Here is a 13,405-nt window from a genome sequence, read left to right on the forward strand (position 1 = left end):
ACCTGAGATTTTCACAGATGGTTAATTACAAGGAAATGTATTTCTATGAATACTGAACCATTACTCCTATCCAGTCTCACCAGGACCAAATGTCAATCTTGAGTAAAGTCACCCAACTAGAGTCCAAAGTCGATAAAGGTCAAATTGTACGCTTCTTGAAACATAAAAGACAGTAAAATTTGGCTAGAAAATTAATGAATCAGTCACTTAAGGCGTGATACTTAGAATGTGCGTAGATATGACACAGAAGGATCATAAAGACTCAAATGTAAATTAAGTAAATGGAAGGCTCCGATTCGTTTGTAGTACTGGTATACTAGGAACCCTCCGTTTGCCTACGACTGATATTCCTAACAAAAACCCTTTTATGCCCGATAGTGGATAACTACTGAAGTGCTGCCCCTAGTTCAGGTCAGACTAATTGGCATATCCAGCATATAAAAAAAAATAGGCTTGCGGAAATGCTCACACTGAACACTTGCAAAAACTTAATGAACAAAAATATAGTAGGAATATGCAGGGACGGTGAAAATAAAATTAGACTGATAGCAGCATGCATGGGGGAAAGGGGGAGGGGGGGAACAAACCAACAATTCCTACCAGGACCCATCCCAACTATGATAGCACATGGCAATCGCGTTTTTGTGAGATTTTGTATTTATCCTACGTGAAATTCAAGATTCCAATATGTCTCCCAAAGCTGTTGGATCCGTCTCAAAAATTCTCGAGGAAGTCTACCGTCAGGTTTTCCGATCATCTTTAGTTCACTAAGGGTATAACGTTCTTTGTTGGGCAACATGTCTCATGCTCACTTGCCATGTGGGGTTCGATTTCCAGCCAAACCTAATTTTTTTTTTTAAAAAAAGTGCATGCCCTACGATCATTTTCATGAAGCGTAAAATACATAAATGTGAGCAAAACGGGTAGCGCTCGAGACGCGTAATCACTGTTTCGAGTCTTACTTTGGTAATTTTTATTCTTTTTTCGTGCTGTTCGAATACATACATTATTTAAATATAAAATTCATCAAATGCATGACACTTAGCAATTTTGTAATTGTCAATTGTGTGACACATCCACATCCTCTTATTTCTAATTACATGTCGCACAAAAAATTCCAGATTTTATTGGAAACATAAATTCTTGTTACTGGTTTTTATAAGAAATTATTATTTGAATTTTAAAAAGTTAGAGATTAATTTTTTTTATGTTTATGCGTTTTATTTGCAGAACACTTATCAAATGCAATATATCTGCTAAAGAGACTGCCTACACTACGCTTGTCCGTCCTCTTTTGGCGTACTGCAGTGCGGTTTGGGATCCCCACCGGATGGGATTAACGGATTACATAGAAAGTTACGGAGAAAGTTCAAAGAAAGCCATCACGTTTTGTAGAGAAATGGAAGAAAGAGTGTCACTGACATGATACAAGATTTCGAATCGAAACCATTAAGAGAAAACCATTTTTGTTGAAGTGGGATCTTCTCACGGAATTTCAATCACCAACTTTCTACTCCGAATGTGGCTCCGATATACACGCCGATATGCACACCGGGAGTAACGATCATCACGATAAAACAAGGAAATCAGAGCTCGCACGCAAATATATATTTGTTCCTTTTTTCACGGGCGCTGAGTGGAATAATCGAGAATTAGTGCGTAAGTCGGTTGATGAGCCCTCTGCCAGGCACTTAAGTGTGATCTGCAAAATAGCCATGTGGACGTATATGTAGATATGTATTTTACACTTCATAGAAATGCTTAAAGAACAAGCACACGTCGTGTCCTGCCCACTTGTCTAATACAATGTGTCTAGGAAGCTGTTTCCTCGGATAGCTAGACAACAATTCAAGCAAATCTTATTAATGGAGTTTATTACAGTAAATAAAATTGACAATACTTAAGTTTGCGTTTTTACATAGATGGATGGCTAACAAATGGCGACATGCAAATAATAATGTCCTTCGATATATACAATTTCCATGCAAGCCAATGTACAGACCACAAGTCACGCCTAAGGCGTTTGGACCACAGCTAGCCTTCTAGTGCGGCCGTTGCTATGCGCAGCGGCGCTTATGTTCTTTCGTATGGATGTCGCTCTTGTCGTGGTGCGGTTCCAATCTGACGTCGTCTCACAGCCCTCTTTGCTTTTACGTTGCAGGCCGACGTGCCGGCGCTTGACGTTACTCCGGAACAACACTACTGTTTAAAAATTTGTATTGGCTGAGAGTCGAATGCATACCACATACATGACTGGCGAGCATTCTTCCAGCGCCACGTTACCGACTGAACAAATTCACCCTAAATTTAACGGATGAAATGTGCTCTGGAAACTTGAAAGTCAGATTTCTCGTGAATTTTTGAGAGTTCCATCCAACAACTTTGGTGACCAGATATTTGAGTCCTGAAATTGACGTACCTTAAACGGGATTTTTTGTCTACCAACGTTTCTTTTTTTTTTTTTTTTTTTTGAATGTAGCTCCCTGTAACAGTTGTATACATGCGAAGTCGCTGTTCGCAGTCTTTGTAGCAGCACTGACACCCTTCAGCTATTAGAGCCCTCAATATGTCGGTTACATTCTGCGGAGTGTTCTCCAGAGTCTCAGGGTGACGTCCTTGTAAGACAGTATTCAATTTCGGGAAAAAAAGGAATCAAAACAGGTGAATATGGGGACTGTGGAACAACAATAATCCCTTTCGAAATCAAAAATTGTGTGATGGAAGTAGCCGTGTGACACGGGACGTTGTCATGACGCAGCATCCACTTGTCTGAATTGTCCGGTCTCACTCGATTCACCCTTTTCCTGAGCCTTTGAAGGACATCATTGTGAAGCACACATCATTGCAAAGCACTAGGTTGAAAGTTTGGCAGCCGGCCGCTGTGGACGAGCGGTTCTAGGTGCTTTAGTCTGAAACCGCGCGACCGCTACCATCGCAGGTTCGAATCCTGGCTCGGACATGGATGTGTATGATGTCCTTAGGTTAGGTTTAAGTAGTTCTAAGTTCTAGGGGACTTATGACCTCAGAAGTTAAGTCCCATAGTGCTCAGAGCCATTTGAACCATTATTTTAGGTCTGATCTCACAAGAGCACGCGCATGTTTATGAAGCTCAAGGTCTCCCTGGGCGGGGTGTGGCTTTAGTATTTTCTCAGCCTTCCAGAAATGATATGTGCCAGCGAAACAGTTGTGTCCTTGATAAGGAATGTTCGCCAGAGATCTGTTTCACGTTTTCAAAGGCCACACCCGCCGATTCCCTAAGTTTAACACAAAGCTTTCTTTCATAACGTTGTTCTAAATTCCGTTATTCCATTTTCGTAACACGCAACAAAAACACAACTTCATTGATAGCGCTTAAAAAACACTCGCGATGGCTTCACGGGAAACTCTGATTGAGCATCTGGAAGAGATGAATGCAGCGTTACCATATCGCTAGCAATGTTGTCAGTCTACTTTTCTCAGTCACCTCGTAAAAGGCCGGTAACCTTGTTATCTGCTTGTAAATGCACACAGTGCCACGCACCTGATAGAGATTCGCACAGTAAATACGCAGAAGTGAGCGTCGCGCAATATCCCATATTGCTATCTGACGCCTGCTCATTGTGGAGTATGGGTAAATGTCTCAGAGGGAGTAGTTTACAACCTGACAGCGGCGCAGCTGGACGGGCGGTGAGAAGTGCGCTGCTGGGGTATTTGTCGCGGGCCGTAATGGGGGCGCCCCTGGGCGGCCGGCGTCGCGAGATTTGCTGGCAGCCCGCCGCCGCCGCCGCCGCCGTCCTAATGCGATTATTTCGGCCGCTTAGCGTCTAGTGGTGCACGCCAGCGGGCCCAACTTGGCGGCGCGCGCCTGTTCGATTATTAAGCCGGGTGAGCGCGCCGTCCGCTGCCGCCTTTGTCCCCGGCGCGCCAGCTCGCCGGCCAGGGCGCACCTCCGGAGGCCGACGGCACTGCCTCCAATCTGCCACCTGCCTGCTCCGTCTGCGGAGGCCCCCGAGGCAGTCCGTCGCCAGGTCGGCGATAGCGCGCTCGGGTGGAGTAGCAGGGAGGCAAGGATTAGCTGGAAGTGCTTTCAAATGGCTCTGAGCACTATGGGACTCAACTGCTGAGGTCATTAGTCCCCTAGAACTTAGAACTACTTAAACCTAACTAACCTAAGGACATGACAAACATCCATGCCCGAGGCAGGATTCGAACCTGCGACCGTAGCGGTCTTGCGGTTCCCGACTGCAGCGCCTTTAACCGCACGGCCACTTCGGCCGGCTGGAAGTGCTTTCTCCATTGTTTATTGCACGGTACCGTGAGCATCTTGCGTGCTGATTTCATCAGTAACTAGAATGTGTTTATTATTCTGATGCTGACAACAGGAAAAATGCCTACAAAAAATATTACTGATATAAAACACGGTGCGGTGACTGGCAGCAGGGTTCCCAGCATATACTGACGGAATAAAAAAATCCCAACACCAAGAAGGCGCTGTGCGACATAAACGAAAGTCGGTTAGCGTGTTTCTACATAAGGAAGATGATGTCTGTTCAGATTTCGCGCGGATCATACGGGGTGAAACAAAAATGTACGGCACAAATTTCGGGACACCTTCCACACACGTAGACGAAGAAATTATGTTATACGAACATTTATCCCGAAATGCTTTGTTTCCATATTACAACTCCTTTACTCCAACTCGTTAATCATGGGGAATGTACGAGAACAAAACGTTAGAATCAGGGGGAACATGCACTCATGGTGACTTGTAGTTACATTGTGCACCGTCAGTGTTTTGTTCTACATGTCCCTGTTCCCATGCCACGTATGTCGTTGTTTGTTTACAGGTAACATCAACTGTTCCAGAGATCAGTACGACCGTTGCATGCACGCGTGTTCTATGTAGAGTTAACGACAGACTTGGCTCGTGCAACGGCAGTGTTCCCAAATGCAGACAGGGCAGACGCCCCTTTGATGTATGGATTAGTTGGCCGCAATGGCGCTCGACCTCAACGTTTGTACCGGGAGAGAGTGCAAAGGTGCCCCGACAGGAAAACATCTGAAGCCATTGATTGTCATGGAATCGTGACATTTCCTGTTTCTTCTAAGATATCCACGATTTCAAAAGGAATGTCGATATCATTTGAATGAACGTCAAGGAAATCAAATAACAAATGACCCATGTGTACGTCCTCAAGAGAAATAAGTGATTTCGGCATTTGAGCCTCGTACTCGCGGCCGGTCGGAGTGGCCGAGCGGTTCTAGGCGCTACAGTCTGGAACCGCGAGACCGCAACGGTCGCAGGTTCGAATCCTGCCTTGGGCATGGATGTGTGTGTGATGTCCTTAGGTTAGTTATGTTTAAGTAGTTCTGAGTTCTAGGGGACTGATGACCTCAGAAGTTAAGTCCCATAGTGCTCAGAGCCATTTGAACCATTCGAACCTCATACTCGCGACCGGGCGAGGCGTAGCAGGACAAGGACAGAGCAACGGGAGGCGGCAGTTCTTCTTGCAACTGATGACGACTCTTGTCAGTACAAGACCTGCAGCCACAACATTGAATGTTGTCCACACGACAGGAAGACCAGCTCTATCTGTACCATTTACAGCATGTGGAGACACTATCAGCAGCTGATTTTCCTGCACTGGTACTCTTCTGCGAATGTTTTATTCAACAAAGTTTCAACCCTAATTATAGTGCAACGGTGCTGTGCACAGATGAGGCGTCGATTCAACGAGATCATATAGTAAATTTTCACAATCTGCATGTGTGGTCAGAAGTCAATTCCTACGCAACGTTGAAGCAAGTCATTTCTGACAATGTTTGGGCGGCATTGTTGGTGATGGTTTGGTAGGGCCTCACTTTCTTCCACCCGGATTCAACGGACAAAGTTAACATAATTTCGAAGAGAACATTCTATCTGATCTGTTAGCAGATATGCCTTTAGCTGTGCAAGAAAACATCTACTTCAAGCACGATGAAGCATATCTTCTTTTACGTTTTCATGTCCATCGGCTTCTAAATAACATAGCCGGCCACAGATAGATAGGCCTCCACGCTCTCCGGAGCTAAACCCATTGGACTTACATTTGTAAGGGCATTTGAAAGCTCTTGTGTATGAAACCCCAGTACAAGACGTTCATTGTCTCCGTGTCCATATTACGGTACGCTGCGAAATCATATGCAACAATCCAAGGATACATCGGCGCGTCCGAGATTCAGTATGACGGCGGGTTGATGCATGTATCAGTGCCCACGGAGCTCATATTGACCGTCTCCTGTGAGAAAGAGTTTCATGTGGTATGTCGGTGCGTTCTTTTCGAATGTGTTTCCAGTGATTAATGAGTTGGAGATAATGAGTTGTAGGATGGAAACAAAGCGTTTCCAGGCCCAGATTCGTGTAACACGTGTGAGGAATGTGTCCTCCAACTTGGGCTGTACATTTTCGTTACACACCGCATATGAGTGGCGCTAGTAGCACCACCATGAGGATGCAGATAAGATTTGCTGTAAATACGCACCGTAACGGTCGTGAGTGTTAGTTACCTTGGAGACTGGACGTGGCGAGATGATGTTAGTCAAGAATACCTCTAAGGCAAGTAAGACATCATTTATAAACACTTCACTGACTTGTGAGTTTAAGCGAGGTTGTGAAATTGGGCTACGAGAAGCTGGATGTTCGTCCTACGATATTGCAGTATGGCTAACCAGGAATGTAACCACTGTACACGATTGCTGGCAGCGGTGATTACGAAAATGTAGAGTGGCAGGAAGATCGGGCTCTGGACGCCCACGTGGCGTTACCAAGAGAGGAGCTCCACCGCATCGTAAAGTCAGTCCTCTGACCCCACACCAGCGCCATTTGAGGCTTTATTGGTGTCAAGCGAGAGATCATTAGAGGGCACGGTGGAAGTGTACTGTGTTTCCGATGAAAACTGGTTCCGCCTTGGTGCCAATGACGGCTGTGTGTTGGTTAGAAGGAAGCCAGTGGAGGTCCTGCAACCAGCCTGTCTGTGTGCTGGACACACTGGACCTGCACCTGGAGTTTCGGTCTGCAGTGAGACTTCGTATGACAGCAGGAGCACTCTCGTGGTTATCCCAAGCACCCTGTCTGAAAATTTTTTATACGTCAGTCTGGTGATTGGACCTGTTGTGCAACCACTCATGAACAGAAATCCAGGATAACGCTCGCCCACATACCGCTGTTGTAAACCAACATACTCTACAGCGTGTCGAAATGGTGCCTTGGCCGGCTGGATCATCAAATCTGTCTCCAATAGAGCACATGTGGGACACCATGGGACGACAACTCAAGCGTCTTCCAGATACAGCATTAACCATCCCTGTATCGACCGAGTACGGAACCGCACTACCGCTACGGTCGCAGGTTTGAATCCTGCCTCGGGCATGGACGTGTGTGATGTCCTTAGGTTGGTTAGATTTAAGTAATTCTAAGTTCTAGGGGACTGATGACCTCAGATGTTAAGTCCCATAGTGCTCAGAGCCATTTTGTATCGACCGACCAAGTGCAACAGGCATGGAGCTCCACCCACAGACTGAAGGCGGCACCTGTACAACACGATGCATGCACGTTTTCATGCTGGCATTCTACATTCTGGCGGTTACACCAGTCATTAATGTACCAGCATTTCACAGTTGTAATGGCTTATCTCGCGTTTACGTTAACCTTTGATCTTGCAATGTTAATCAGTTAAATATGTTACCCAGACAAAGGTATTCGCAAAATTCATTATTCTATATCAATTATTTTTTGTGTTGCGATTTTTTCTGTCACTATAATTTCCATGTCTCTCGTTAACAACCTGGTAACGGCCTTTAATGGATTATGAAGGATTCTGGGATGCATGCGAATGTGCAGATCAGTGGACTTGAGACAGAGCAACAGGAAACGCTTCGGCCAAGCAGGATGGAAACCGGTGGGTGGGACTGCGGCCTGGGTGGCGTAAGATTCTTAGAAATGAGGTCGGTGGTAAGCGTTGTCTTCCCACAAGACTGCTTCCAGCTGAGGCCAGGCCAACGGCAGTACGGCGCCATGTGCGGGAGTCGGTGGCGCCTTTCCATGTTTTCTAACTTGTTTTGAAGATTATCAGTTTATAGAAAGCGTAGGCCACAGGAAACAAACTCTAGCCCTGTAGCGGTCCTCTCTGAATTTCTCGTACCCAGTTTCGAGGTTAAAAACATTGGCGAGAGAATGTGCGGTGGGTGCAATGATATGTGACGTCAGATCGGGCCTTTGAAATGAATGCTTCTTGACAGTATGGGAGAATTCCAAGTTGTCAATGGAGACTGGAAAAGAAGGTGCTATTTTTTGGCGGGATTCTCTGTTGGGTGGAATCGTCGCGATTGCAACTGACGACAGGCACCTTTCGGCGGCGGCGGAGGCTTAGGAGGTAGAATGCAAGAGTGTCCAGTTCGACTTCCTGAAGGATATGAGAGTGTCCTGGTCGACTGGGTGTAGCAGTGCGGTAGGGCCTCCCACATCCTGAAGTCCCACAAAAGTGCTCAGGACTCCGTCTTCAAGAAGGGGCCAGCACGTCTGCAGGACACAGTTGGCGCAGTCCACTCATGCTTACGGTGAGTATAATTCGCAGCACCGGCAGAGTAGTTGAGTTTTATTTCAAACTTGTGGAATCCAGAACTATCTCCTGTCTCATCTCCTTTCGTACTAGTAGTGAATGTGTAGGCTTCTGGGTTTTAGTCATTAACTTTCATGACTGTAACAACGGAGAGTTACAGGATTAAGTAGTTGTCAGTTAACATTGAACACCGGCCGAAAGTAAATTCTTAAGATAGCAAGAAGTAATTTAACTGATATGGGAGTGCACTGCTTTCCATTTAATCTTCATATAAATTTAGGCAGAAATAATTATCACAGAATTTGATTACTCATTTATACATTGGTCCCATAAATGCTTTTATGGATAAACGTCTTCAATTTGCTGATCGTTTATGTTCGCCCATTCATATACATTAAGTTGTAGACTTTTAGTTAGCGTATATTCCAGAACATATTAGCAATCAGGTCTAAATTACAACCAATATTTCTCCAGTCAGATAGTGTTAGTCAGACTGAAATTTTACGCTAATTCCCCACTTTCAGAGTCCTGGTTAGGGCCGTTACTTCCGCGTTATCAGTTCAACTTTGCCCACAAACATTTGGAGATTATTTCTTGAAGAGGTGGCCTGCCCACAGTTAGTTTTTTAGGATTAAGGGTAATTCTACACCGCGGGGATTTGCTGGTGTCCTTAAATCAAATCTGCTAATGAGCACATACTCCAATTACATTTACATTTATATCACAGAGACCGTCTTATGGTGTGTGGAGGAGGGTCAGTACCACTTTCACTTCCCTCTTTTCGTGTTTCAGTCACTAATGGTGTGATGGAAGAGCGGTTGCAAGTCTCCGAGAGAGCTGATGTTAAGTTTGTCTCTATTCTCGTTTCTGCTACTTCTCAATACTTTCGTCTTTCTTCAATTTGCTCTCACTCACTATTCTGTACTCATTAAACTGTTCATTCCGTTCAGTAGATCATGTAATGCTTCTTCACTTTAACTCAGGATAGCAATGTCATCAGCCAATCGTTTCGCTGATATCCTTTCACATTGAAATTTAATTCTTTTTTTCCATCATTGCTACTTTGATATACAGATTAAACAGTAGGGGCGAAAGACATCCCCGTCTTATACCCTTTTTTACTCCGAGCACTTCGTTCTTGGTCACCCACTCTTACCTATTGGCTCTCGTACATATATATTACACGTCTCTCTGTGATGATGATGAGGTCCCGTACTCCAAGGAGCGTAGGGGACGATGCGGGTGACCCGTACCGCCGTGCTAGGCAAGATCCTAGAGGAGATGGTTTGCCGTTTCCTTCCTCCTGCCGTAATGAGGATGAAAGATGATGATGAAGACGACACAACAACACCCAGTCATATCGAGGCAGGGAAAAATCCCCTCCGGGAATAGAACCCGGCCCCCTGCGCGGTAAGCGAGAACGCTACAGGAAGACTACGAGCTGCGGACTCTCTCTTTATAGCTTATCCCTATTTTTCTCAGGATTTCGAATATCTTGCGCCATTTTATATTGTTGAACTAGGTCGACAAATCCTAAAAACGTGTCTTGATTTTTCTTTAGTCTTGCTCCCAGCGGAAATTTTGAAATTTGTGGTAAGGTTTTATGGGACAAAACTGCTGAGGTCATCGGTCCCTAAGCCTACACGCTACGTAATCTAACTTAAACTGACTTACGCTATGGACAACACACACACTCATGCCCAAGGGAGGACTCGAACCTCCAGGGGGGGGAAGCCGCACGTACCGTGGCAAGGCGCCCAAGACCGCGCGGCTACCCGGCGCCAGCTGCAGCGTCAGAATTGCCTCTCTCCTGTCTTTACCTTTCCTAAGGCCAAACTGATCGTCATCTAAGACATCCTCTATTTACTTTTCCATTCTTCTGTACATTATTTTTATCAGCAACTTTGATGTTGTTAGGCTGATTCTCGCACATGTCAGTTCTTGTAATCTTCGGAACTGTGTGGATGATATTTTTCTGAAAGTCAGACGGTATGTCGCCAGACTCATACATTCTACACACCAAACTGAATAATCATTTTGTTACCACTTCCCCCAATTATTTTAGAAATTCTGATAGAATATTGTCTATGCCTTTTGACTTATATGATCTTAAGTCCTCCAAAGCTGCCGGCCGGTGTGGCCGTGCGGTTAAAGGCGCTTCAGTCTGGAACCGCGTGACCGATACGGTCTCAGGTTCGAATCCTGCCTCGGGCATGGATGTATGTGATGTCCTTAGGTTAGTTAGGTTTAATTAGTTCTAAGTTCTAGGCGACTGATGACCTCAGAAGTTAAGTCGCATAGTGCTCAGAGCCATTTGAACCATTTGAACCTTCAAAGCTATCTTAAATTCTCATTCTAATACTGGATCCCTATCTCTTCTAAATCGACTCGTGTTTCTTCTTCTGTCACATTAGACAAGTCTTCCCCATCATAGAGGCCTTCAACGTACCGTTTCCAGCTATCCGCTCGGTCCTTTGAATTTATCAGTGGAATTCCCGTTGCACTCCTTGCACTCCTTGTTTCCAATTTCATCGAAGGTTGACTTTCCTGTATGCTGAGTCAGTCCTTACGACAATCATTTCTTTGTATTTCTGCATTCCTAAATTTCCCTGAACATATTTGTACTTCCTTCTTTCATCGATCAACTGAAGTATTTCTTCTGTTACTCACGGGTTCTTCGCAGTTACCTTGTTTGTACCGATGGTTTTCTTTCCAACTTCTGTGATTGCCTTTTTAGATATGTCCATTCGTCTTCAACTGTATTTTCATCTCCCTTTACGTACTGTATTACCTTTTCAGTATCCTTATACATTTTATCTCTTTATCTTCAGCTTTCGACGTCGGCGTGTATACCTGGACTTAGCAAAGGAAAAGGGTGAAGTACACAGCTAGACGTTGCTGCTAATGAACTGAAAGCATTTTTCGCAGCTTTAGTTGTGTGGGATTGTTGTTAGCTACTATACTGAAAAATAGTGATGGTAGACTGAGGCTATTTTTAATGCTATGACTCGAACAGGATTACGCAAGTTATGAATTGAAAACAGTAAACTAAGTGAAACCGAAATGCAAGTTGCCACGTTAAGCAGTCTTTTAGATTTTATTAATACATTTTCAACTCAGTTCTTCGTAACAAACCTGGGCCCTCTCTCAACACACTGGTATCATGACACCAAGACGCAAACAAATCATACGATGTACTCAGCAATAACGTCACATAGAAAATGCAACACCAATAAGTTTTTATTAAAGCTTTTTCAACTCAGTTCTTCGTAACGAAACTGGGCCCTCTATCAACACACTAGTATCATGATACCACGACGCAAACAATTCATACGATGTACTCAGCAATAACGCCACATAGAAAATGTAACTCCAATAAACTGCTTCTTTTGAAGTACTGAATTTAAGAAAAAAGTACACAACAAACAATTCTGACTTTACTTCCAGCAAAGGAAAGAACAATTAAGATGTTCTGACACACATTACCGCTAGAATATGGTGAGTTAAGACTGCCTCAGGAATGGCACACTGAGGCAGTCAAGTTTGTGTGTATCCTTAAATTGGTACGTGTGTTGCCGGCGAAGGGCCAAAGTCGGGGTTCCAGCCCAATTTCTCCACGATTTTTATCTATCAGGAAGTGTCATACTTTGTGCTATTACGAAATAAATCGAATGCGAGGTGCAGCAGTGATAAGAGAGTACCGGACGAAGTGTCCAAGCGGTTCTAGGCGCTTCAGTCTGGAACCACGTGACCGCTAAGGTCGCAGGTTCGAATCCTGCCTCGGGCATAAGTGTGTGTGATGTCCTTAGGTTAGTTAGGTGTAAGTAGTTCTAAGTTCTAGGGGACTGATGACCTCAGATGTTAAGTCCCATAGTACTCAGAGCCATTTGAACCATTTGATAAGAGAGTGGAGTCATACTCCGGGGGACGGCGGTTAAAATCCCTGACTGGCCGCCTACCGGATATTTATAATTAAAGTACAGTTACTCATAGAGGTCAAGTGTTGGCTGCAGTTATCGTTTGGCAGTGAAACATGGTAGATATTCTATTGTGTTGATATGCAACCTATTTACGCTGGAAGAAATTTGTTGCAGTTTTAGCCACCTGGAGCAAATCTGGCGCTGTACATGCAAGAAATGTGTACAGAAATGTTTCCGTAGCAGAGAAGCAAGTGATAAAAGAATAATGTTGGTTTTATTATTAACCACTGCTTACACAATTTCACAATTTGTTCAATACGAGCATCGGAGATGTCGACAGAGCTAGATTTGCACCTAATGGCCAAAATTGGAACTAATTTATTTTTCCAGCATATATCGGATCCGCATTAAGGCATTATCATATCTACCAGGTTTCGCTGACATACGATAATTAAAATCTCCCACTGGATCTCTGCGAGTAGCTGCACTTTAATTACAACCACTCGATAGATTTAGATTTCCCGTGGTTTCCCTATATTGCTATGGTTTCTTTGAAAAGTACGCTGCTAATTTACTTCCGGGTCATAGTTGGCGCTCAGCATCCAATCATCTCGTTACCGGCGAGACGTTAAAGGCTAGTCATCTTTTCTTTTCCTTTTTGGAAAACGTTCGGCGGGAAAACATCATTTAAACATTCGTACCCTGTACAACGAAATTTTCGTAGATGACAACGAGGAATTCAACATGCGAGTTATCCGTATAAAATGGCAGCCGTGTTTCAGGTACAGCGCTCTCGTCACCTCGACGCGCGGAATACTTCGCGGGAGCCTGTGACATATGTCCTCTCATTGGTCGTAGCGGGCAGTGTCCGATAAACACGACATGACAATGCGTTTTATCGCCACCAGG

At 44.6% G+C, this 13,405-nt stretch overlaps 1 protein-coding gene across 1 annotated transcript in view; it reads right to left on the reverse strand.

The window, feature by feature from the left end:
- Positions 1 to 3,633: 3,633 nt before the first annotated feature.
- Positions 3,634 to 13,405, reverse strand: part of LOC124585186 (serine/arginine repetitive matrix protein 3-like) — a 58,977-nt gene continuing 49,205 nt past the window's right edge. Inside the window, exon 4 of the mRNA XM_047131381.1 lies at positions 3,634 to 3,774. Within this exon, the coding sequence (XP_046987337.1) occupies positions 3,634 to 3,774 (141 nt within the window). The remainder of the gene's footprint in view (positions 3,775 to 13,405) is intronic.

The sequence above is a fragment of the Schistocerca americana genome, chromosome 1 (genome assembly GCF_021461395.2).
Source record: "Schistocerca americana isolate TAMUIC-IGC-003095 chromosome 1, iqSchAmer2.1, whole genome shotgun sequence".
NCBI lineage: Eukaryota > Metazoa > Arthropoda > Insecta > Orthoptera > Acrididae > Schistocerca > Schistocerca americana.